The sequence below is a fragment of the Balaenoptera borealis genome, assembly GCF_965194805.1.
Source record: "Balaenoptera borealis genome assembly, chromosome: 13".
Lineage (NCBI taxonomy): Eukaryota > Metazoa > Chordata > Mammalia > Artiodactyla > Balaenopteridae > Balaenoptera > Balaenoptera borealis.
The window spans coordinates 102,522,481-102,548,895 of NC_138870.1; the positions used below are offsets into that span (position 1 = coordinate 102,522,481).

The 26,415-nt window shown below is 61.3% G+C and overlaps 1 protein-coding gene across 9 annotated transcripts in view; it reads right to left on the bottom strand.

Annotated features, from left to right (window-relative positions):
- The window catches only part of WNT7B (Wnt family member 7B), a 93,857-nt gene that overhangs the window by 66,089 nt on the left and 1,353 nt on the right, over positions 1–26,415 (bottom strand). For 2 of the 9 annotated variants that reach the window (XM_082350837.1, XM_082350842.1), the window contains exon 2: positions 1,200–1,426. In XM_082350837.1, the coding sequence (XP_082206963.1) occupies positions 1,200–1,426 (227 nt within the window). Of the gene's footprint in view, positions 1–1,199; positions 1,427–1,612; positions 1,796–22,700; positions 22,876–26,415 lie in introns of those variants that run through there. The other 7 variants (XM_082350840.1, XM_082350838.1, XM_082350844.1 and 4 more) reach the window with 7 other exon arrangements.

The window sequence follows — 26,415 nt, forward strand, 5'->3', positions numbered from 1 at the left end:
GGCTCCTTGGCCCTCTGGGAATGGAAGGACCTGCTGTAATCACACGTTTGGAGGCTCACCTGTGCCCGCAGGTTGGGGTCTGGGATAACAGGGCAGCCCCGTATGCCCCGCACTGTGTCCCCGTATCACTCTCTGCCCTCTGACCCTCACAATGGCCTTGGGGGGGCGGCCAGGTCGTCTCACCATCCCCACCCTCACTCGTTCAACAGCTGTTTATTAAGTACCTACTGCACACAGGCACTGGGAGAGGCGCTGGGGACCCAGATAAGGGCCCGCTCGCTCAGAGCTCAGGTTACAAACGAGGAAACTGAGGCCCCAAAGCCCCGAGGGCCAGGCCCAAGGTCACATAGCAGCTCCAAATCAGGTCAGGCTCCGCAAGTCCCACTTCTCCCTTTCACTCCTCAGTCTCCTTCCCTGTAAAATGGACACACGGGAACCTCCCCCGGGGCCGTGAGGACAGGGAGCGGGGCGTGCGGCCCAGGGACTGTGCAAAGCGCGGGGGGGCTCGGCCCGCAGAAATCTGGATGTGCCACTGCCCGTGGAATCGGAGGCCGTCCAAACTCCCCCTGCACAACCCCCCAGCCCTGCCCTCCCTCCAGCCGGACTCCTCCCTGCCCCCACCTGTCACACTGCTACGCCCTGCTGCTCCCTCTGCCCAGAGTCCCTTCCACTCTCGGAACCACAGCTGTAATCATCCAGCACTTCCTGTGGGCCGGGCACCTTTCGCATCAAGCCCCCCAGCCACCCGCTGCAGGAACCACTACTGTTATCCCATCTCCAGACACAGACGCAGAGACATGGAGAGACAAAGCCTCGTGCCTAGGGCCACCCAGCTGCCGCGCATCAGCACGGCGTGCCTCTAACCGCGGCACCACCATCCTGCCCGCTCACGTCCACGCGGGACGGTGTCCCCCAGCCTGACAGCCCGGAGCAAGGGCCTCGTCCATCCACACAGGCTGGCTCCTGTCGACACCTCCCTCGTTCCAGACGCGGCTGTGTCCCAGAGGGCCAGGCCAGGTCCGGGTCTCCAGCAGGCCAGACCCAGAGAAGTGCTGTTACAGCAAAGAAATCAGCCAGTGGGTGTAGAAAAGCGAGCGTGGGCCGCCTGGCCTGGCCTTCAGTGGGTGGGCCGGTGGCCTGGCCCCCAGGCACCCAAAGCCCCGAAGGCGGGGTCCCCGCAAGCCCGGAGGCGCCCTTACCTACTCGGAGCTCTTGCCCGAAGACAGTCTTCTCGCCGAGGGCGGAGCAGTTCCAGCGTCCGAAGCGGAACTGGTACTGGCACTCGTTGATGCCCATCTGCGCCCCCTCCCCAATCACGATGATGGCATCGGGCCGGCTCTGGCAGATGGCACGCTGCCGCGGGGCCAAGCCAGGGATCTTGTTGCAGATGATGTTGGCTCCCAGGGCCACGACGGACGACAGCGCTCTGCAGGGGGGAGACGATGCCCAGGAGGTGAGACCCCTTGGCAGGCTCCCGCCAGCCCGCGCCTGCCACTCTCCCCACTCAGTCCCTCGGCCAGCGGGCGTGTTCCAGGAGCCCACCTCCTGCCAAGCTCTGCCCGCCAGGGCCCAAAGCACAGAGCCCTGCCCTCAAGGACCATGTTCCACTGACCTGCACACAGGATTCCAGCTTGAAAAGGCACACACACCCGTGCCCCCTCAGCTTGAATTTGCAGGAACGGGATTGCAAGAACCACGGGATCACAAGTTCCATGAATCAACAGTCCCGTGGAATGCAAGAACCACGCCTCTCTGTGCCTCGGAATCAGACACACAGACCCTTCGTGGATTTGACAGTCACCAACTTGGGACTGTCCACAGCTGCCCCCAAGCAGCAGATCCCAACTCCCAGACAACTGAGGCTTTCCCATCACTTGCAGACCCCCGGCTCCCTCCACCCCAGGGTGCCTGGACCAGGCAGGCTGCTAAGTAGGCCGGGCAGGCCGGGAGCCAAGCCCACCGGGTCCTGACTGCAGCCACAGCCCGTGTGTGACCTTGGGGAGACATTCTGCCTCTCTGAGACTCAGTCTTCACACCCATGACATGGGGTATAAAACACCTTTCTCCCCCTCTCCGAGGGGAGAAAGGCTGCACACGTGGGGATGACTGTTGTTATTGTTTCTGGAAGACCGGGTGCACTCAGAGGAGGAAACAGGAGCTGATGTGAATTGAGCACCTACTGTGTGCTGGACTCGGCAGGGTGCTTTATTGCAACATTGTGTCCTCAGAGCGGTCCCCTGAGGGTGCCTTGTAATTAATCTCCCAGCACCCTGCAGGAACTGGGGGCACTTGCTGGGCTCTTTCTCTCTTCGCCTGGGTGTCATCAGTGTGATTGTTTATTTGTTTAAGGAGGTGAAATTCACATTGCAGAATGTTAACCATTTTAAAGTCCTGTGGCATTGAGTACATTCCCAATGTTGGTCAACCACCACCTCTATCAAGTTCCAAGGCACTGTCACCACCCCAGAAGGCAACCCCCTACCCCTTAGCAGTCACTCCCCTAGCCCCTGGCAGCCACTAATCTGCTTTCCGTGCCTGTGGATTTGCTGGTTCTGGACATTTCATACGGATGGAATCATACAACATGTGACCTTTTGTGCCTGGCTTCTTTCACTTAGTATAACCTCCTCAAAGTTCATCCTCATTGTATCATGAACTTCCTTCTTTTTTATGGCCAAATAATATTCCATTGTAGGGCGAGATCGCATTCTGTTTATCCCTTCATCACTGATGGACATTTGGGTTGTTTCCACCTTTTGGCTGTTGTGAATAACGCTGCTCTGAACATGTGCACGCAAGTTTTCTTTGAGTCCCTATTTTCCATTCTTCGGGGCATGTACCTAGGAGTGGAATTGCTGGGTGACGAGGTAGTTGGTTTTGCTTTCTGAGGAACCGGCAGGCTGTTTCCCACAGAAGCTCCATCAGCTGTTTGATTTTAAGCACCCAGGGAAGGGACAGCAAGCTGAAAGGAGGCGGGCTGGGTTCCGCAGACCCACAGCAACAGCTGGGTTTCAAGACAGAGTCTGGCTTCCAAACAACAGACCAGGGGGCAAAAGGTGGGAGTGGGGAGGCCACGAGGGGCTCCCCAAAGCCGCTGCGCAGGCCTTGGCCTCCTGGCACGGTGAGTTCCCTCCTTCTGCCCACAGCCCGCCAGCCCCTTTCTTGAGAGAAGCGAGTCAGTGTTTTTCCAGGGCAGCCGAGCACCCACAGCCAGATGGGAAAGTCCCCGTGTGGCCTGAGCCCACAGCACGTGCTGCGACAGGGACGCCCCGGCGACACTCAATCCCCGTGGCCCGCCAGCCCCACCCACTAATCTGGCCAAGACCCCCCTGGGTCTCCCACTGGCACAATGGGCAGAAACGCCCGAGGCTGGCGTGGAGGAAGAGCTTCTGGGCAGGCGGGGCTGGGAGCGGGCTGGAATCTGGGGAATTCAGCCCAAAGTAATTGTAGATGCTCAGAAAACCGACCCGGGGAAATGAGGTGATGGGAACCCTGCCGGGCACCAGCCTCCAGGCCTCGGGTCGGAGCCTGAATGCTAAAAGCACATTCCCCATTCCCAGATTCTTCCAGCAGGCTCTGGGCTGCCAAGGCCCTGCTGCCCAGGGTAAGAAGCCTTGCTCCTGGGGGCAGAAGTTCAGACAGATGGGGTCTAACTGGATGCCCCTGGGGGCAGAAACAGATGATTGCAGCCCTGGTCTCCCCACTCCAGGCAGGCCACCCCTAGCACCCACCTCCCCCAACCCCACCCTGATGGTGTCCCTGAGAGCCCACCTACAGCTCCCTGGGTTCCTTTGATCAGAATCGGAGCCCTCCTAGGATCTGGCCTCTGACGACCCTGCCACCCCTGCTTGCGCTCCTCCCTCTGCCTGGCATGCTGGTCTCCCTCCCTTTCTTCTGTCTCGCAAACTCTCCTGCCCTTCCAGGCCCAAGGACAAGCCCCACTGGGCTCAAACCCCTCTTCCCCGGGCCCCAAGGACACGCATTGTGGACACTTGCCCCTCGAGTACCAACCTCACCCCTGGTCTCATGGTCGTTGTTTCCACCCCTGGCTCCCCCACCAGCCCGCAAACACGTCGAGGGCAGTGCCAGGTCTGAGCTGGCCCTAGGGTCTCTGGGACTGCCCCGTGTAGCCGACCATGAGTATGGAGTGGATGAATGAACGAACGAATGAATGAATACTCAGGGATTATGTCAAAAAGAGCTCCTGCAAGTCAACAAGAAGACAACCACATTTTAAAAATGGGTGAAGGACTTAAACCTTTCTCCAAGGAGAGACAAATGGCCAACGAGTACGGGAAAAGATTCTAAACATCAATCATCATTAGGGTAATGCAAATCAGAACCACAGAGAGGAAATACCTCACACCCACCAAGATGGCTATGATCAAAACAGCAGAAAATAGCACACATTGGCGAGGATGCGGGGAAACTGGGACGCTTATGCATTGCTGGTGAGAATGTAAAATGGTGCAGCCGCTGTAGACAGCAGTTGGGAAGTTCCTCAAAAAGGAAGGACCATAGAACCCAGCAATTCCACTCCTAGGTGTATGTTCAAAAGAATGAAGGCAGGCGTTCAAACAAAAACCTGTACACAAATGTTCATAGCAGCACTAGTCACAATAGCCAAAAGGAGGAAATAACCCAAATGTCCATCAACGGATGAACGGATAAACAGAAGGTGGTCCACCCAGACAATGGAATATTATTTGGCCATAAAAAGGAATGAAGTACAGACACATGCTACATGGATGAACCTCAAAAACATTATACTCAGTGAAAGAAGCCAGACACAAAAGGCCACATATTGTACGATTCCTTTTCTATGAAATGTCCAGCAAAGGTAAATCCACAGAGACAGAAGCAGGGTAGGCCAGAGGCTGGGGGAGGGGCTATGAGAAGTCACTGCTTCCTAGGTGTGGAATTTCCACCTGAGGTGATGGAAACGTTACGGAACTAGATAGAGGTGATGGTTACACAACACTGAGGATGTATGATATGCCACGGAATTGTATACTTTAACACGGTGAAAGTGAAGTGGCAAATTTTATGTTAAATGAACTTTGAACACAATTTTTAAAAATGCTCTCTGGGCTTCCCTGGTGGCACAGTGGTTAAGAATCTGCTTGCCAATGCAGGGGACATGGGTTCGATCCCTGGTCCGGGAAGATCCCACATGCCGCGGAGCAACTAAGCCCATGCGCCACAACTACTGAGCCCACGCGCCTAGAGCCCGTGCTCCGCAACAAGAGAAGCCACCGCAATGAGACGCCCGCGCACCGCAATGAAGAGTAGCCCCTGCCCGCCGCAACTAGAGGAAGCCTGAGCGAAGTAACAAAGACCCAACGCAGCCAAAAATAAAATTAATTAATTAATTAATTTTTAAAAAATGCTCTCTGTACACAGGACTTCCACACCCCCGGCCATAGGTGGGATCTGTGGAAGAGGACCAGAGGGGCCTTGCCCGGCTGGTACCCTGTATGCTCCTCCCAGGCGACTGGTGCTGATGCAGTAGGGGGATGGGAGCCCCCAGCCATCCTCCAGATGTCAGTGTGTGGATTAGAGGTAAAACAAAAGCTTCAGAGAAGAGAGTCGCACTGTACACCAGGAGCAAAAATAGTCAGATATGGTTGATAATTCAGAAATGATTTCAACATTGTCTCCCTTAGAATGTGGAGATTTTTTCCCCCTAAAGATATTAAATATTCCCATTCTGAGCACCCGCCTGGGACAACACAGGCCTCCGCTGTGTCTCAATCCTCTCTTTGCAAGATGAGCCTTGCCATCCCCATGTTACAGGAGTGCGGACTGGAGCTCAGAGAGGCTAAGGGACCTGCCCAAGGCCACACAGCCAGGTCTCTGCTTCCAGAACTCAGGTGGAGACAGCACCGTGGCTCAGAGCACAGCACACAGTCGGAGCGTAATATAGGAGACGGCCTGGAGTGGGAAACTACACCCACTCTTCATTCTCAAAACACACCTTACATCCTCCCCGTGCTTAAAATCCTCCAGGTCACTCGTTAATTCGTGCAGGTTTCTGGACAGCTGCCGGTGCTAGTGGTTGAGCTCTGGCAACCGGTCCGGTGCCCCGTGCATCCCCTCTCCCACAGTCTGACCACTGGCCTCCCTGAACAGGCCTGGCCTGCCTCGCCCCAGGACCTGGCCTCACTACACCTGAAGACCTGCCTGCACTGTTCCTTCCACCCGGAGGGGACGGGGCTGCAGATGTGAGTGGCGCATTAAGAAACCGTCCGAGTGGGAAAGGGGTAAAAATACACGATCGCTACAGAACTGAGGCCCTGCAGGAGACAGGAAGGCGGACGCAGGCAGCATTCTGGGGTAGCTGCAGTTTGGGGTGAGGACATGCTATGGGCACTCTCAGCAAGATGCCCCACCGGGTGGGCCCGGCTCTCACCCTCTGGGAGGCTGCCCGCCCTCAGCTGCCCGCCCAGGTGCCCCAGGAGAGGCTGGCAGGGCGGCTCTGCGTGGCCCTGAGCACAGAGAAGCCGGGCGGGGCGCTCGTGTTTCAGTTGCTGACTTTTTCCATGGAAAATTCTGCTCTGGGCTCATCCCCCTGCGCTATTCAGGGAGGGGCCTCGGGACACAGGCAAGATGCCAGGGGGAGTGGGCAAAGCTGAAAGTCTAGAACTTTCCTCACTCCTGGCCTGGGCCAGTACCACGAAGGGAGCTCGGAGGAGGAGGGTTTCAGGCCCTGCAGACAAGAAGCCCCCACCTCGTCCCCATCCCCGGGGGCTGTGGACAGGGCTCTCTGATCTCAGACCAGAGGGCGCTGGGTTGGAGCCCGGCATTGTGCAAGGAGGGGGCTGCCACTGAACAATCAGAAGATCTTTCTCCTGCCAGAGCGGTCCAAGTGGATGGGGCTGCCCCTAGGACGAGGGGGTTCCAGTGGGGCTGAGGGGCAGGTGACCACTGCCAGGTGACAGATGGGCAGAGAAGTGGCCAAGAGCGGGGGAGGGCCTTTGCTGTATCATTAGCTGGGTACCAGGCTGCCCACCTGGCAGCTCTGTGGGGAGGGGTTAGGAACATGAGCGCTGGTGCGGGCCAGCTTGTTTGGAACCCTGGCTCTGCCTTTTCCTAGCTCTGAGACCTCAGGCAAGTTTCTTAACCTCTCTGTGCCTCAGTTTCCACATCTGTAAAGTGGGAGTAATAATAGCCATGATACATCACAGAGCTGCCAGGAGGGGTACTTGAGTCAAAGTACATGGCACTTCGTAGCTGGCCTGTGGTGAGAGGTCATCGACGTTGGCCATTATTAACTAACCCTCACAGCCTCCCAGTAGTGGGAGCCCCATTACTGACCCTCATTCACTGAGCCCCCAGGATCCAGCCCCCTCGTGGGGGGCTGTTTCTATCAGGGGGACCGATGCTTAAACCGGCAACTCCGAAGCCAGTGGGTGCTCACATCAGCCACTGAATCCACCACCAAGGGGCTCATTCCTGGACCAGCTCTTCCCTCTGACCCAGCAATTTCACACTAGGGTCTATACACCCAAGAAAAGTAAGCACTTACATCTGCCAAAGGACATGAACGCGGGTCTCCAGCTCAAACTGGGAACAGCAACCCAGGCGTGCATCACCAGGAGAATGACAGATAAACTGCAGTACATTCACCCAGCCAGATGCAAACCGCTTACACGGACGACTCCCCCAGACACCACGTGGAGTGAAAGACGGGAGAACCTCGATGCTACCACGTATAAGAAGCTCCAGGCCAAGCGGAACTCAGAAGTCAGAAGAGAGTTACCCTGAGGTGGGAGGCGCTGATGGGGGGAGGGGCCACGGGGGAGCCTGCTCTGCTGGGGGCCCGAAAGCTCTCTGTCTCGAGCTGGGCAGGGGTTACACAGGTGCCCGTGTAGGTGAAAAGGCATCAAAATGCCCACTAGAGATTTCTGCACTTTATGTACGTTATACCTCGACAAAAAAGTAAACTGTTGCAATACAAACGTTTACAGGGCTGGCAGAACAAGGCAAGAATACAAACTCCAAGTTTTCTTACAAAAATTAAAATAAAGAAAGCACAATTAAGAAATAAAATGTGAACATTAAAAATCATTCCTGGATGCTTTGCGTGCCCGGCTTTGAGGGGTGCAAACCCCTCCTGCAGCACATGCTCCTGGGGGCTGCTGTGGGCTGGGCCCCCGCCCCCTGCAGGCAGAGCTGGGTTAGGCCAGAGCACAGCCCAAACCCAGGCTCAGAGGCCCGGGGATCAAAGGGCATCCCCAGCCTGGCTCTGATGAGGGCCGCCCCCTGCCTGCCTGCCGCCCTCTGCCTCCGCCTGGACTCCGTCCACAGATGCTGCCAGCCTGTTCCCACTGGGCCCTGATCCTCTGGGAACCCTGAATAGAGAGGCAGGCTGCCTCAGCAGCTCCTGGGGCAGTAAGAAGCGTGGGCGCAGGAGATGCTGAGGACCGTGAGAGTGGAGGGAGCCCTTCGTGAGCGGGGCAGTGCCCTCCTGCCCTTAGCCTGCGCCTGGCCAGCGCTCGGGGTTGGGGGGCAGAGCTGCCCACCTGCTAGCGGTCCTCTGCCCAGAGGAGCTGGGCCCACCAGTGGGGCCAGACCCTGACGGGCAGCCTCCTCCCAGCGCTGCCCAGCTAAGACCCCTGTCTAGGCCAAGCCCCAGTCCTGCCATGGCCCAGCCTTAGGGCTCTTCCTTGGGAAACAACAGCAGGGACCCTGAGGACCCAAGAGGGGTCAAGTGGGGGAGCCAGGGTCTCACCGAGGCTCAGGATTAGAGCCATCGTGCCCTGCCCTGTCTCTGTGTAGGACACCCCTGCTTCGTTCAGGAGCTAACGCCCTCCAAACCTGCCCCAGCAGCTAGGAGTCTAATCTAAACCCCTCATGCTGTTGGACTCAAGGTGGCGTGAGCACCTACTGTGTGCTGGACTCTGGGCTCAGGGGTCCCCTAAGTGGCGGGGCGGGGCGCAAATGTTGTGATAATAATTATAATTATTATTGTTATCCCTCAGAATAAGGACCGAAAGGTCCAGAAGGTCCAGCCACCTGCCGAGTAGCTCAGGGAGGGAGGGAGGGAGGGAGGGAGGAAGCGGGAACAGGACTCATACATCCTGGCCCCAGACCGGTCAGTGTCGCATCACCCCGTCCCTGACCCTCAAAGACAGTTGGAAGGGTCACCTGTCCATCTGGAGAACCATCCTCCCCCCTCGGTCCCTGGGGGCACGAGGCTGCACTGGGGCCCAGCTACACTGGGGGGACCTCCCAGGGGAGCTGCTGAAGGAGGCCCCCAAACCTGTGCCAGGCCCTCCCCACACAGGCCGCGTGCTGCTCCAGGGTGGTGGCCCATCTCATTCCGCACTGTGCAGTCTGCCTGGCCTGCGCCAGGCCCAGCTGAGCCTCAGTGGTCACCGTGGAGCTGCCGAATGGGTGGCGGACGGACGCATCAGCCAGCGGGGCTCGTGAGGACAGCTGGCACACAGCTGCTGGGCCTCCCAGGGAGAAGGACCCCGCTCGCACGGAGGGCAGGACGCTGCGGTTGGCACATTCTCAGCAGGGCGGGGGACCCAGGTGCACCCCATTTTCTCTTTGACTGTTACAGGTCGATAAAGAGCAGATTTGATTCCCACTTTACATACTGTTGAGCAAATGTCAGCCTCCGGATGAGGGCCAGCACTTCGAGTCCCAGGATGTGTGCAGAGTGCCGGGATTATGGGGGTCAAGCCACCCCAAAGTGCCCTCGATAGGGCACTGATCCACTGGCATCGGCCTGTCTTCCTACTTAAAGAGCCAGAGAGAAGTGGCGTCGTTGCCAGCCTGGGTCCACGTGACAGAACAGCCTCTCAGGCCCAGAGGAAGCCTCGCGCCATCTGATCTGTCCACGGGGCCTTAAAACGATGGCCACGGATGCGGCCGCAGGAGCCGGGCGCCTCCACCTCAGCGCCTTGTTTCTCCTACAGATTCCCCGACAAGACCCCACAAACCACAGCCCAGGATAGAGGTGCCCCCGCAGAGGGCAGACGGCCTACCACGGCATGGACCCCCAGCTCCCTCCCGCTCAGCGCCCTCTCACTGGACAGAACACCAGCTCTAATGCAGCCCACCCATCCCCAGGGCTCTGGGTTGGAGCAGCCCCGGCCCCTAACCAACCACAGAATCCTGGGCCTGTTCCCGAGGCTAGGACTGGGGCAGCACTCCATGGGGGAGACTAGGATCTAAGTACTTTCCGGAACCCAGACCTCATGACTGAGCCCATCGGGCCGCAACACCGCAGACCCCTCCCAGAGCCCCGGGAGCCAGGAGGGGGTCGCTGGGGGACATCCTGCTTTCCTCCTGGGGAGGAAGCTTGTACCACCTTTGGGAAGGTGAGCAGTGATGAGAGAGGGCTTCCCGCCGGCAGCCCACGGCTCCCTCTGCCCTCTGGGGCGGCCCACCCCACCCCCAGTCTGCCCCTCCGCCCTGCCCCAGTACCAGCAGGACACGGCTTCAGGGCCTGAGCCAGGCCTCCCGGCCCGGCCCTGGGCTGCTCCTCATTGGCCCTGGGTGCTGTCAGTCATGAGGCTGGCCCCGGGCACACCCCTACCACTCACTCTTACCCTCCAACACTCGGCTTTCTGCCTCTGCACCTTCACCCTCCAGGTCCTCTTCCCAGACCTGCTGATCTCACCACCTCAGAGACCCTCCTCCGAGAGGCCTTCCCACCCACCAGCCCCCACAGGGAGCCAGGACTCTGTGCTTGACCCCCTCAGGCTTCTCCTGATGCCATTTGGGGCAGGGTCTGGCCACCACCACCAGCTGGGGGATCCCCAACATTGCCCAGCACCCAGCCAGGCTCTGAGCTGGCCTTGGACGTAAGCACCTCCACTCCCATGGAGGTGGACACAGGTGGGCTGAGATGGCCAGATCCCCAGCCTCTCTCCAGGCCCCCATCCCTGGCCTGGCCCCGGCCGCCCCGCTGCCCAGAGCTCCTCCAGCCCACGCTCCTGGCCCGGGGCGCTTTGTAATTCTTCCTCCCCAGGCATCCTCCGGCAAAATATTTGAAGAATGTTCTAATTATCTGCGATCAGCCAGGGAGGCGAGCCGGGGTCCACTTGTCCAGGAAGTAACTCGGCAAATACCTGGGAGGGCGGCACCTGGCCCCCACGCCCACCCAAGGCTGCGTCCCTGCCAGCCTCTCCCTCAGGTGGGCAGGAGTTGGCCCGGAACTTTACAGCCACAGATGGCCTGGAAGAGGCTCTTCACCGGCTCTGGAGCCCAGCAGGGCACCATGGGCAGAGTGGGGGGCAGGGGCACATGCTGGCCTCAGTGCTCCTGCTTGTCAAATGGGGACAAGAATGTCTTCCAAGTCTGGGGTCACACTGCAGACCCCCTGGGCCACCATCACAGTCCCAGAGCCAGCACCGCAGGGTCCCCACAGCCTTCCCCTGTCAGCTGGATCAGGATAGAATGGAACAGAAGGCTGGAGGCTGGTGCAGCCAGTGCAAGGGCCCGGTGGCACGCAGGCCACCTGCCCCTGCTCCGATCTGCCTTGAATCTGCTCATCTCCTTCCCCAGCCGGGGCTCTAGGCCAGCTTGGGGGAAGCATGGGCTTGGGGACATCCCCAGACCTCAGGAAGGCCACTCCGAGGCTGTTCTGAGACTCAGTTTTCTCATCTGAAAATCGGACACAATCAATCCTCTGTTGGCAAATGGCTTCTCCCTCTACTGGGTCAGGAAGTACCTGAACCCCCTGGGGCGTGGCCGGAGGCGGTGCAGGGGAGTGGAGCGTGTGCAGAGGGCAGGCCTGATCGCAGCCTGCCCGACCATCTGACCTGTTGGCTAACCTGCCCAGTCACAGGGCCTGCACTTATGGGGGCGACAAGACAAAAAACCACTCTTGTGGAAAAAAAAAAAAAAAAATCTAACAAAACAAAAAGACCACCCTTCCTGAGCAGTGTCCCACACCCTGTCCTACTTCATCCCCATGGGGTCTCTTAAGGTGGGCCTTGCCAGCCCCCTTTACAGATGAGGAAACTAAGGCTTCAGGAGGACACCCAGCAGGGAGCTCCGTGGTGCTGGGCAGGGAGGAGGGTGTCCCAAGCAGCCTGGAGAGAGGCCTGGAGGCAGGAAGGGGCCCAGCTGGGCCCCCCACCTGCCCTGGCCTCAGTTTCCCATCTGCGGAGTGAGGGGCTGAAGTGACCATCTAGGTACCTGCAGCTGTATCCTAAAGAAGGTTCTCTGGGTTGGGGTCCTGTGTTCGAATTCCGCTCAGCCACTGACTCTCACTGGCCTCTGGGAGCCTCAGTTTACCCATCTGTCCAATGCTCGTGGGCAGGGCCTCCTGCGGGCTGGCTCCCTGCACCCGGGTCTGCCCGCTGCAATCTTTCCAGGCCACTGCTCCGCTCAGCTCGCTGCCCGCAGTGTTCCCAGGGAAGAGAGCAGAGCGTCCGCCTGCTCCCTCGCGCCCCCGGCGGGCGGCTGCCAGCCCGCCCTCCCCACATAGCTGGCATTCCTGGCCTGGCATCCTGGGACCCCACCCTGGTGAGAAACCAGGCAGCCTGAGGGAAAGCAGGTGGCGGGCAGGGGGTCTTGGGCAGGGCTGCGGCCACCACCATCCACCCCCACATCTGCCAAATCTGTAAAGTCGGAACCTCACCTAGTCATTGTGACCCTAAAATTTCAGGACGTTGACCTCTGACCTCAGAAACTTCCAGACCTCTGCTGGGCATTTAGGCCCATCAGGACACTCCTGAGTTCCGACCACACTGGACCAGCAATTCCCCCTCCAGGGCCACCCTGTCCCCCCTCCAGCAGCCAGGCAAAATTCAAGGCTCAGCTTGGTACCCCCTCCTCCAAGAAGCCCACCAAGGTCTCTCCTCTGTTCTCCCTTCCTCCTGCCCAGCATGGTCACATCTAGGCCCGGCTCCTGAGGAGGCCTTTAGGGGCTGAGATTCAGCAATATCCGCTTGGCCAGGCCACGGCCACACTTCCTGCATCCTCTGCTGTGGCCTAGACCTTCCCTAGGCCTTACCCCTGACCTTTTGCCTTGCTTCAGGTACACGTGGGGATACTAACACCCAGAGGTGCCAGAGCACCTGAGGTCCCACAGCGAACTGAGGCCCCAGCAGGGATGAGACCCCTGGCCTGGGCCTTGGCCTCGGCCCCGATGCCCCAGATCTGTCGGACGCGGGGGCGCCTGCAGGCCTGGATGACCAGGATGCCAGTCTGAAACCTCAGGACAGACGGATGGCCGGACAGGCGGGCGGAACAGGTGGGAGGAAGCTGGCAGGCCCCACTGGCCCATGGCCAGGCTGGGAGTCTCGGCGCCTAGTGGCTTGGCCAGCACTTCGGCCTTCCCGACCACCCTGGACACGGGCTGAGCAGCGGGTCTGGGGGCCAAGCCCCTGTGGCCAGTGGGCAGCGAGCCATGCCCTCTGTGCAGACTGCAGGGCTGAGTCCGTGCCCTGGCACTAAGCCTCGGGCAGGCATCCTGGAGGGTCCCTCTTCCAGGAACAGAGGAGGGTGGGACCCTGCCTGGGCCACTCAGCACCTCCGAGCGGAGTGTGAGCCTGAGTGAGCCCAGCCCCCTCCAGGCTCTCCCCCATTCCACAGCCCTGCCCTCTGCTCTCACCAAAGCTGGGGACCCCCTCTGGGCCAGAACCCCCTGCACAGTGCCCTCACCACCCACGGCTCTGGGCCGCCCCCTCCAAGAACTCCCGGGCCACCAGGGCCTCCCCAGCCACGTGCCTCAGCTTGGATGCCTTTGGGGATGGGTGCTCACCCTTCCAGGAGAAGCCTCCTCCACACACCCCCCCCACCCCCTTCAGCCTGGCTGTGATGACCTGAACCACCGGTGAGCGCTTCCCGGGGCTAGAGCACCTCCCCGAGCTCGGGGGGCCCCAGGGCTTGGCCCAGGTGGCCCGTGTCCTGAGCACCACCCTTGCCTTCCACTGCCAGCCCCCGGTTAAAGGAGAGGGGCAGTACCTTGTCCCCAGCCACCCAGCCACCTGGCAGGGATTTGGTGTCGGAGCCAAGAGCGGGACGGGGCTCTGCAGCCTTTCTTCCCACCTCTGGCTCTGCCCCAGGCCCTGTCTGTCTCCTCAGCATCCTTCCACTGCCCTGCCACCCTCCTGCCTCCCCCGCTTCCTCCCCCTTCCCCCTCCACTCCCCCCCCAACCACCGCAGGAGTCCCAACCGCAGAAGGAAGGTCAGGGGTCGGCTCTGGGTTACACTCAGACTTGACTGCAAACCCTTGCTCTCCGCTCCTCTCTGGGACAGGATGGGAGACAAGCATGTGGCCCGGGGGGTCAGCCAGAGCCTCCCCTCCGATGCCCACTCCTCAGGGCAGAAGCTAGACATCGAGGACTTCCCTAGGCCGTGGAGTCACCGCCGCTCAGACCCTGCCTCACTCCTGGAGCTGCACAAGAGGAAATAAAGGAGAAGGGCCTGGGGGGCGGGGGAACGTTCCGCTCCTTACACAGCTCCAGCAGCTGCGGCCTGGAGGGAAGCCCTGCCTGACCACACAGCCCCGATGTGGCATTTCCAGACCAGTGTCTCCGGGGTCCCCCGTGCCCTGGGTGATGAACCCAGAGTACCTGTGTGCTCCGAACTACTGGGGACAGAGTGAGTGACCAGAGCCCAAGGCTGCTGATTCCCTGTCTGGTGCGCCACGGCACCAGCCTCACGGCCAGCCCTGGGCTCCTGCCCCGTCACCCCGTGCACACTCCTTGAGCACCCCGACGGCCCGGCGCCTGGCATCCCAGCCTATTTCATGGACCTGAGGCTCAGGAGGGTCACCCTGGGAACCTGGGCATGCTGGACACCATGCACCACCGCCAGGGCAGTGCCACCATGAGGGGTGACGCCGCCGCCAGGGCACTGCCAGGGGCTTGGTCCATTGGGGCCACCAAGCCAGCACTTTAGCCTGCTGCAGGGCCCAACCCAGGCAGACGGGGCACAGAGGACACAGGAAAGGCCCGGGGAGACGGGGGCAGCAAGGTGATGGACCTGGCTGCCGCCAGAGGGGGCGTGTCAGCAGCACCCGGAAACTCCCGGCACTCCCAGCCAGTCACCCTGGAAAGATGGGAGTCATCCAGGCACCCAGACCACCCCGTGTCCACCTGCGCCAGCACACCTGGGACCTGGAGGCCTCTGCCACCGCTGGGCAGCGGGCCCTGACCGGGTCAGTGGGCCTCGCTGAGCCCCAGACACACAAGCAGCCATCTGACCATCCAACATGTGTTTACTGGGAACCAACCGAGAGCCGAGTGCTGTGCTGGGCGCTGGGGGAGGGGGCAGTGGTCAATCCCACAACCGCAGGCCTGGCCCCTCCAAGCCTGGGTGCTGACAGGGCCCCCCTCCCACACTCGGCCTCCCGTCAGCCCTGCAGATCCCTCTGGGGAAATCCGCCCCCTCCCCTCGGCACCCCCTGCGCCCGAGGCCGGCGGGACCAGCCTCCTCCCCTCTCCCCTGTCGTCCACCCTGAGCCCAGGTGCTTTCCTTAGCTCTGGATGAAGCTACTCATCTCTGTCCTGCAGCTCCCCAGGCCTGGGGCAGCTGCCCTGCCCGCACTCCGACCTCACCTCCCACTGCCCACCCTACTCTAACCAGCCGCCACCCGCTCCCCATCCCGGTCATCCCGCCGCCGCTGCCAGCAACGCCATCCTCCTTCTCTCCGGCACATTCTTGAGGACCCAGTTCAGAGGTCACCTTCTGTGAGAGGTTTTCCCTGGTCTACCCTCACTGCAGACGAACTAGCGTTCCTGCTGTGGGCACCACAGGGCTTTGCATAATCATGCGGAAGGAAGGGGGCTTCCCAACTACACCTGCACACGTGGCCAGTCTCGTTCCCCTGGCACAGGGGCTGCAGTGGGTGCTGCTGGTGTGGAGAGCAAGCTCGGACTGCTGGGGAGGACGGGCGGGAGGGCAGGAGGGGAGAGGAGGGCCCCTGAGCATCTAGGCCTATCACCCGGATGGAGAAACTGAGGTCCAGAAAAGGGGAGGGTTGCCCACAAGGTTGCCTCAAGTCCATGGCACAAGGCACCATACACATGCTGAGCCGGCAGAGGTCACAAGCTGGCCAGCTGGGGCCACCTCCTCTCTGCTCAAGCCGGTCTCAGAGGGAAAAGGTCAGGGCCCATGGCCGGGAGGGACCCAGGGCAGGAATCTGAGGGCTTCTCGGCTCCCCCGCACCTACCAGGAAAGCGTCCCTCTGGCCCCAAATCCAAATGGAGGCAGCCCCTGAGCTTGAGAAAGTCCTCCCTCAGAGCCTCATGACTCCTGGTCAACGGACAGTTCTAACCAGCTGGGTTAGTTGGTTTCTCCACCCATGTGAGGTTACAGGCAGCGAATTAGAAGGCAGTGGAGTTTGCTGAAGGCAGGAAACCTGCATCAGCAGAATGCCATGAGAGGCAGTACAGACCTAAGGGTCAGGCAGATCCAGGTTCGAATCTGGGCTCAGCCCTGTTGAGCATGACCTAGAGGGTTATTTGGTGCTCTGACCTTCATGCTCCTCCCAAGTGAGAGGCCCTTGCTTAGCTCCCCTTTTCCGGCAGCCTGGGAGGGAGCAGATTCAAAGCAGACCCCAGATGTCTGCACACATTCACCCCACGAGAGAAAGCCTTTCCAGGGGGACCTGGTCCCGCAGAAGTGGAATGCAAAGCCCTGTGTCCCCAGTCAGGGGCCCAGGGAACAGGTAGTATGTTCTGGAGGAATTCCTATTCGAAAGGGTTTTGCAATTTGGGACAGTGAGGGCCTAAGTCTCAGCTCTGGATCCCTCGACACCCTGGCCCTTGGCACCCTGGCAGCACTGCCACATGCTACGGGGAGGGTGAACCCAGCCACCACCAACCCTTCCAAAGTCTCCTGCCAGGGGCCTGCTCCTTCATAGCTCCAGCTGGACATGGCACCAGGGCTTTCTAGCACAAGGAATACCTCTGGCCTGGGAGGCACGTGGAGAAAGGTCGGGAGCAGGGATGGCCATGGGGGGCGGTTCCAGAAAGGGATGGAGGCCCACAGGTGTCACTGGGATGGGACTGCCAGGGGCTGCTGACTTGGGCTCTTCCAGACCACAGCTGATGCCAGGGAGCTGCTTGCTGGGCAGGGTGGAGTACCCACCCTGAGGCCCGCTCCAGGCAGCAGGCAGGCTTTAGGGTCTGCGGCAACAGTGTCTACCTGGGGGCTGCAGAATTTTAGTGTCTTCTACTCACAGCCTCAGATCGAGCCCTTCTGGCATCCCCAGTGCCTCAGAGGCCACCTGCTCCGCCCCGAAAGTGGGAGAGGCATCAGTGGGCAGGGGGCCAAGCCCTGCTCTGTGTTCCGCTGCTGAGGCTGTGGGATGACCTGCCCAGGGCCCCAGCATCCCCGTCCATGGAGCAGGCCGACCACACCGCATGGCTGCCTCACACAGAGGACCAGGAGTTCTGGCTTCCTTCCAGGCAAGGCCTTTCCCCATCATCCCGAGCCCTCACTCCCGCGTCTGCTTGTATGCCTCCAGGGCTGGAGAGCTCACTGCCTCCCTGCCAATAGAGGGGCTGGCCCAGAGGATACGGATGCCCTGGGTGGGAGGCAGGACCGGGAGGGGGCCTGGGCAAGCGGAGCAGCTCTGTGATGGAGACCGGGAAGATGGAGAAAGGGAAGAGGAGCGCACCTGTGCCCACCCCCACCCCGCCGGCTGGCCCGAGGGGAGGCCCCTGCCCTGAGCCAGGGAAGGAGGACAAATGGTGGTTTTGTCCTTGGCCAGCCGGCGGCCCGCACCACACAATGACCCTTTCATCAGGCTGAGGGAGCCCTGGGCCGGGGTTTCATCTGACAAGGGAGGGCGCCGGCCTCCTGTCCCCTTGCTGGGGGAGTTGGGGCGGGGGGGAGGTGAGCTGTATCTGAGCTGGACCCAGGACCATGCAACATGGAGGCCTCAGGGAGCCAGCTGAAGCCCCTCCATCTGCCCCAGGAGGAGCGAGGCCCCAGGAGGTTAGGGGGCTGGCCACAGGCCACATGGAGGGGCCTGTTCTGGGTACCCCAAATCCTGAGCTGACAGAGGGTCTGCATCCCCACAGCCAAGACCTCCACCCCACCTCACCCCCTCGCCTGCCACCACCCGCAGGGTCCTTCCAGGGCAGTCGGACCATGGCATTGGTCCAGGTCCCCAGCCCAGTTCTGGGCTCCCCGCAGGCTGAGCAGCCCTGGCCCTCTGCTCCCCAAGGCTGGCATGAGGCTCCGGGGCACACGAGTGTGTGGGGAGGGCAGAGGCAAGGAGTGCAACTTGCCAGACCTGTGTCCATGGTGTCCCCAGAGAAGCCCAATGAAACAATGTGCGGTCAGGGCGTCAAAAATCAGAAATCACTCCCCTTCGTGGTGACCTCCCCGCTCCAGGGCACCTCCAACAGCTGCCTGTACCACCCCCGAGGCCCCAGAGATCCCGGGACTCCTCTCGCTATTGGACCAGAGCCGGGAGGGCTGTTACCCAGAGGTGACCTCAGGAAAGGGCCTCTCTCCTGGACCCCGACATTCTTGTCTGCCCACCTCAATAAGATGCTGAGAGGCTCCCTGGAGAGAAAACCTGGGTGAATGTGTTTGCCGGTGAGTATCGTTCCTTCTTCTAAGAGTCTCTGTTGTGCTCCTGTTTAGTCTGGGCAACTCCCATCCATCCTTCAAAACCCTGTCTAGGTGTCACCTCCTCCAGGAAGCCCTCCGAGATCCCCTAGAGAGTTCATCACTCTCTACTGAACAAGCACAGACACAGGGCCTCCCTCTGTCACGGGTGGCCAGCCTCCCTGCTCCTAATAGCTGAGAACAACCCCATCTTCTGAGCACTTACTGTATACCAGGCACCCAGCAGAGCTCGTCTCAGCATTTGCTTGTTGAAGTCTCACACCCCCTCTAGGTTACTGTTCCCATGGCCCCCACTGTACGGAGGACACAGCTGAGGTTACGGGATGCACCCAGGCAGTAAGAGGAGGAACCGTGATGTGAACCTGGTGTCTGCGTCACCATCAGGCCCCTTGGCTTCACAAGGACCAAAGGGAAACCTGGTTAGAAAATGGGCCCTTCTCCTGCGGGCCACAATACATAGCTGCAGGGCCTAACGCAGCCCTGGGAGGAAACATGTGGGGACCCACCTTCCCCTCCCGACCCTCCCGACTCACATACAGAAGGTCGAAGGAGTCATGTCCAAAATGCACCACTTCCCCCCTTTAACTAGTGGCTGACGAGCCTCACTCACACGTCAATGATGTCTCGAAGTTCTCTGTGATCAGAGCAGTTATATTCGCATATCTTGAGCTGGGGGGTCCCTTGGGGGTTGAGATTTTGTCAGGTTCCCCAGCTCGGCTCACCCGTGTGCACACCCCTCCACAGAGCCACACGTGCTTTTGAATCCCAGTGGCGTATGGGCCTGACCTGAGCCTGTGCTGGAAGGCTCTTCATTTCCAAGTGACCGACGACAAGCGTACTGAGGCCCAGAGAGGCCCATGGCCCTGCTCGAGGCCACACAGCAGAGTTCCTCCCGTACCGGGACACGCACAGTCTCCTAGGCTAGGAGCTGCTCCTCCCCAGGGCAACCTGTCCCCGCCTGAGCCGGTGGCCCCATTCTGCCCCCACGTAGGCTGCGATACCATGGGACTGGGCCTGATTCAGCAGCCCCCTTCCAGGGTCATGTCCACAGGGCTTCTGGAACTGCGGTTGGCACCACCAATAAAGCCACAGCGGCAGAGCCGGGAAGAGGCCCAGCCTTGGCAGGGCAGTGGTGAGCGCCCTCACCCCCACGGCCAGGTGGTCGGTGAGTAACTGCCCCGTCACCATGACTCACCCTGCTCCCCAGAGTGGCGGTCACCATGAGAAACTCGTACCGGAAGATCTGGGGGGATCACTGCAGCCAGCCCCACATCTGGGAGAGGGAGGCCGAAACCGGAAGGGACCTGCCCAGGACAGTAGGTCAGCCCTGTCCTGGCACGAGGCCTTAGCCTGGCCCCCAGACCCGCCGACCCGGCACCGCAGGCCCTCCCCTCGGCCTGCAGTCCCCCACCTGCCCTCCCTTAGGCCCTTGCTGACCCCCACCGGCCCTGAGAGCGCCGGCTCTGACAACAGTGGAGAGCGGCGCTGGCCGGAGCTGCCTCGGATGGCCAGCCAGGCCAAGCTCAGAGTCCGGCAGGGGCTCGGGGCTCTTCCAGGCCAGCACACCCGTCCGACCAGATCAGTGGCAGCGGCCCAGGCATGCATCTGGGATTCGCTGTGCACGGACCACAGCCCGGGATGCGGAGCCGGGAGAGCAGCCCAGATGAAAGGGGCAGGATCAATTGTCTGCCAGTGTTTGTGATCCCAGCAATGGATGCCTTCTGGAAAGTTCTCTGGAGCAGAAAGAAGCCTCTGCCCAGGGCCCCCTCCTGCCCCTGGCATCCTCAGATCCCCAGGGCCAACCTTTGGGAGTATTCTGAGAAGGCTACTGAGATGGGCTTTACCAATGACCCCCAACAGTGATCGAAGCACTTTGCACTGCTGCCTCACCTGCATTCAGGCCTCGGCTCATAGACGGCCCACAGGGTCTTCTCTCCACACTCACATTCATTTGCATCACTGAGGACCTGCTTCCACCCATGGCATCTGACACCCCTAACCCTAACCCTAGTCAGCCCTATGCCCACCAACAGTGGCGGGAGCCCCAGAGATGCCGGAGCCTCCCTTGCTCCCTCTTGGGAACGCTGGCGTTAGTTTCTGCTCAGGAAAGGCTGGCATCAGCACTTTCTTCCCCCTGGGGCTGAAGGTCAGGCTGGACTGACAGTGGGGCAGGGGTTGCTGAAGGCAGGGCAGGGGGCAGAGTCTGCCTTACCGCCCTCCCCCCCACACACACCCACTCCAGACCCCAGCACTGGTCCAGGAACGTTCGGGAAAGCTGTTGCCTTAGGAGAATTTCTGCCAACAAAGCTGGCGGTGCACACTCGAGGAGCGAGCCTCTGTGGGCACAGATGGCAGTCACGGCAGGCCTGGATTTGGGGTGCCAACCCCCAAAGGAAAACTTAGGGTCTGTGGAGGTGTACTGGCCACCACCTGCCCCAGAGCCCCTCAGCTGCGGCCCTGGCATCCCACTCTCACCAGCTCCTGAGCCCTGAGCCCACCTCCTCGTCCCAGATTCTCACTCCAAACCACCCGGGGAGGACTCCTGGTTTCCCACCCCTGGACACCTCCCCGTTAACGCCAGCCCTCAGCCAGCTGGCTCCAAAAGTGATTTCTTAAGCAGAGTAGCTACCGATTCCCTAGTAAGGCTTAAGATTGACATGCTGAGGGTTCTGGGGAGAGGGAGGCTTCTGGATCTCCACCTCCGACCTCTGAGAACCAGAGGCTTGAGATTTCAAGACCTCCTGAGTCGATCCAGATCCCAGGAGGGTCGCCACAGCGGGACTCTCTGGCCTGGCACTTTCCTAGCCTGAGTCCCCAATGATCAGGCGTTCCCCACCCGGCTCCGAGCCCTGCCCTGGGCGGCCTGCCCCCCCTCACCCCAACTCCAGGCGATGCCTCCGCAGCCGGGGCTGCCCGCCGGGCCTGGAGCGCTCTCTGCGCCCGGACCTTGTAATTATGTCCCACAGCCCGGGAAACCGCGGGCCTCGCAGCATCTGGCTGCGGTTGCGAACTTTTGTTTCAAGATGCGCGACTATTTATAGAAGGAAAACTGGTAGGATAGTAATTTCCTAGGAGCTGGAGGAGAAATTGGCTGCGTCTCTATTAAAAGGGGGCGGGGGCGCGGCGATTTATTAGGACTGCGGCCGCGCGGGGGGAGGGGGTGGCGCAGGGAGCGGGAAGGCAGCGGCTGCCCCCTCTGGCCGCGTTAGGCGACCCCGGACGTGGCCCGCGTGTAAAGGAGGGGGAGGGGGAGGGGAGGAGAGAAGGGGGGGAGAACTGGCTCTGAGGTTTAATCAGTAGCATCCAGCTTAAATTCCCCCAAACGGCGGTTCCATAAATCAAACGTCTTTTTAAATCGGAGGCCAGAGCATATGCGTCCCATTAGGAATCCGGCGAAGCCACCGCTGCGCCGACGCGCCCCTCGGCTCCCTGGGCCCGGACGGGCCCTGCCGGGAGCTTCCCGGAGCCCGGCGGGCGCTGCCCGGCCCGACGCACCCGCGCCCCATGCTCCTCGCGCTGCCTTGGCCGGCCGCACGCGCTCCCTGCGCGCCCCCCTCGCCCCAGACGAGGAGTCGGCCGCGGCGAGGGTCGGGCCGCTCGGCGCGGCGGGAAGCCGCGCGAAACCACGGCAACCTCGGAGGACAGCTTGGGTGCTGTCTGGTGGGACGCGGCGTGCACGTGTGTGCCAGTGTGTACGCGGGGGAGCGGATGTGTGCGTTCGGCTCTCTCGAGTGTGGCACGGCCGTGCGGGCCGCGTGTGTTTATATAGGGAGGGGGATCCCGTTGGTCCAGGATTCGGCCGGGAGGCGCAGGGTATCTCCGCGCTACCCGCGCGCCCTCCGGCCCTCGCGCTCCGTGCGCGCAGTCAGGGCTACGGGCGCCGTCAGGCCTCTAGCGGGCCACCCTTTCCCTGACCTCAAAGCCAGAACTTCTCACTGCCTCAGCCGACCCCCAACTGCTCAACTTTGGCGGCTTAGGCCGGCTAGAAGACCCATAGTGCCCCCGCTCCCGCGCGCGCGCCGGGCACCCGGCGCCCCGCCCAGGGACCTCACTGCCGCGTTCCCTGCTCGCCCAGTTCCAGTGCTGGAGCCCAGGGAGGGGGCCCCCACCCGCCCACCCCGCGTGTGACCCGCGGCACTCACAGGTAGCTGCCGCTGGACAGGATGAGAAAGATCTGCGGGCAATAGACGGAGAGGAGCGCGCTGCGCGGCGACAGCAGGAGCATGGTGGGCCGGCGCTCGTGGCGGGGCTGCGCAGGCCCCGCGGGCAGAGCGCGTGGGCCAGCTGAGGCCGGGGTCTCCGCGGCCCTCCCAAGGTAGGGCGGCGGAACGCGGCGCTAGGGAACCGAGCGCGCGGGCCCCGGCGCAGTGGTCGCCCGTGCCCCGCCTCCAGGGCCGCGCATCTCGCTGGGGCTGGGGCTGCGGCGGGCGCTGGGGCTGGAGTGCCGGGAGGCGAGCGGGCAGTGGGCAGCGAGTGCGCCTCGGCCGCCGTCTGGCCCTCCGTCCGTCGATCGGTCGGAACCAGCTCTGTCGCTCGCTCTGGCTCACGTCTTCAAGTCTCCTGAGGCGCGCGGCTGCCATTGGACGGGCCACCCCTACATCCGCCTCCTCCGCGGGCGGGTTTTTTAAAGGGGAGGCTGACCGAAGCATGCGGCGGGAGCCGCCTCCAGGGCTTGCCCAAACCGCCTTGGCTCGGACAGTCCCCCCAACCACCAACTTCAGCCAGCCACACCGCTCTGGCCCGCTCTGGAGGGTGCACCGGGGGGAGGCACCGCGGGATAACCGCGCGCGGGCGTGCGCTTCTCCTGGGCAATGTCTGCTCCGGTGTGCGTGCACGTGCCTGCATGTGCCTGCGCGTGACTGCGGGAGCGTGGGCGCGTCTGTGAGCGCGCAGGTGTGTGCGCCCAAATGCACTGTGTTCGCTGCGTCTCTGCCTGCGTGCGCCCCTGGGTTTGGTGAGACTGGCTGTGGGTCGCATGCACTCACTGCCATGGCCAACCAGGCCCAGCGTGGTAGGGCTCAGCTGTGCACCGGCGCGCCGGCGTCTCTGCAGGGTCCTGCCTCTGAGTCTCTTTGGAGAGGCTCTGCACTTGTTGGAGACCCCCCCAACAAGTGCATAGAGGCCCCCAACTCTGGCTTCCCCCACCTCACTTCTTTTACTCTCCTCTGAGGGGTTGGCTGGGATAGGTGTGGGGCGGAGCACACCCACAAGAACACACTTTTCTGAACAATCCTCCTTCCAGTGATTTTTTTAAAGCCCAAAGCACAAGGTTTTGAGTCCCACCTCCTATTGTCTGCCAAGCCAGGCTACATATGAATGTCTCTCTAGATGCAGTGTAGATCCCTTAAGCAGGAGTTAAGGCACAAAGAGGGAAGGTGACAAGACAGGAGAGGTCTGTGCAATATGACCAGTGGCCCCAGAGGGAGTGGATTTCCTGGCTTCTAGACCTGGCATGGAGACTTGTCCCCAGCATCCAGGAGGAGGGGGCCGCCTCCCCTACCTTCATCCCTCTGGGCCCTTCTGCCTCTCCTGAACCCCCAAGAGCAGGAGGCAGTCATGGAGCAAGGCTCATCCTGGGGCTTCAGGACCCCAGTTCCAGTGGGCAGAGGGTACCCAGACTCCAGATGGTTCCTCCCGGCCCCGGCTCGGCCTCCTCCAGGGCTGCAGCTTGGAGGCTGCTCAGTTCCAAAGTGAGGAACTGTGCCTCCTCAAAGCCATGTGTTGTGAAACTGCCCCAATCCAAGGTGCATCTGCTTTTGAAGCCCCGATCCGCAAGAGGGTTTCAGGGGCTGAGTTCTCCGTTCCTGCCAGCCCAGGGGCTCCCCCAGAGGCTGCACGTCTGCACTGGCACCCGGGCTGAGGGGCATGTGTGTATGGTGGCTGCACGTGCAGAGGTGGGGGTGAGGGAAGCTGCTCCTGAACGTTCATAATCATGGGGGTATGGGCGGGGGGAGGGGGCTGTGATCACGGAATAGTCCCCCAATACATACAATCTCAAGATATTTCCTTGGAACTTTTATGATCCTAAAATCCCAACTCCTGGGATTCGTCATGGCCCTGGAATACACTATCTGGAGGAGTCCCCAGGTGCCTGCAGCTGCTGTGATATCGTTACCAATAAGAAAAGGTCGACTTTTTTGGGACGCCCTCCACCCCCAGATCAAAGGCCCTCAGGACTAACCTTCCCAGCACCCAGTGAAGGAGGCGCTACTGTTACCCCATTTTTCAGACGAGGGAAGGTGGGCTGGGAAGTTAAAGAGCTCACCCAAAGCCACCCAGTGAGGGGTGAGGGGGAGGATGGATCCCTAAGCCTTGTCCTTATGCACTGGGCTTCCAAGTCATTTAACCCCTTAGGTCACATCTGGCCCAGCTGCCCTTCCTCCCCACCTCGTGTAGCCAAGATGGCTTGCAAAGAAAGCAGGCCCCTTCACTCCAGTACAGGCACCACCAATGTGGTGGTGACAGGGGCTGAGTCCCCTCCCCTTGCCTCCCTTTGGCAGGTCCCAGGGTGACTCTCGGGCTTTCCTGGATGTGGTTCCACAGGGGTGTTTGGAGACCACATCTTCTCTCCCCATAGGACTGGGAGAATATATGTTCTAGGGGGCACGCCGGGGGGAGGAGTCCCCCCCTCCAGGGCTCCTTGGTGGGGCAGAGGACAGAGAGGCTCAGCGAGCTCTGGTTCGCTGTCTCATGCGCTCCCAGAGAGGCTGGCACAGGTGCCTGGGCACACGGGCTGGGTCTCACTCACTGGGTTCTCTCTACTCAGACACTGGCCGCCATCCTGTTCAGAACGGCCAGAGCTGCGGTCCCATTTACAGAGGGGAACGAGGAGGCTCAGGAAGGAATGGCGAGGGGGAACCTGCCCGAGGTCACATCAACCTCGAGCCCTGGCCCCAGTCCTGGGCACCGCCTTCAGCTCCTTCCACAGTCGTGGACTGGGGAGGTGGGGATGGATTCATAGAGTTCTTCCTGCAGCCGGGGGAAGGGGTGCTTTCAGACGACTCCTGTTGAGGAGCTGGTGTTAGGAAGAGCAGTCAGAGGTGGACGTCCCAGCTCTGCCACCTACTCTTGCAGACAGTGACTTGGCCTCCCTTGTTCCATCGCTTCCTAGTCCTTAAAACGGGAGGAGTAAAAGCACTCGCCTCCAGGGTTGCCAGGAGGCGATAAGGCCTCAGTGCTGAGAACCAGGCAGCAGAAGGCAAGCCTCATTAGGGGTTGCCTGTTACATTGCGGGGCACAGGGAGAGTAACTGCAGGGGCTCCCGGAGGGTCCGGAAAACAGTGCCTCCCTCCCCACCCCCACCCCCCAGCAGGCTCAACACACTGCACCCTTACCTCCCATAAACACACACCCAGGGACACAGCCTACAACAGACCCACAATAAACAGCGCCACCAGCAGCCGCAGACACGCCCGCCCAGGCCTGCAGAGCTGAGGCTAGGACGGGGAGCTTCCAGCCGTGCCTGTGCGGCCGCTGGCCTCAGTCCCTGCCGGCCCTGGGCCTCAGTTTCTCCATCTGTAAAATGGCGGAGGAGGCGCTGGATGGAGAGGCAATGGATGAAATTACTCTCAGGTCTGCTTCTACCTCTCCGCCTGGGGGGCCGCGGCTCGGCTGGCGGCACCGGTGCCGGCCCTCCCTCGGGGCTGTTCACCGGCTTTGCCCGCGGCCGGGACCGGGCCTACCTTCCCCCCCGTTGGCGGCGCACAGTAGGTGCGCAGGGCGCGTCGGGGCGCGGAGCCGTGGGCCCCCCGGGCTTGGTGGACCGCCCCCCCCTCACGGTCACACTGCCCGCCTACCCCCGCTTCGAGCGAGGCCGAGACAAATTCTGTCTAAAGGAGATCGCAGCTCAACAGGTAA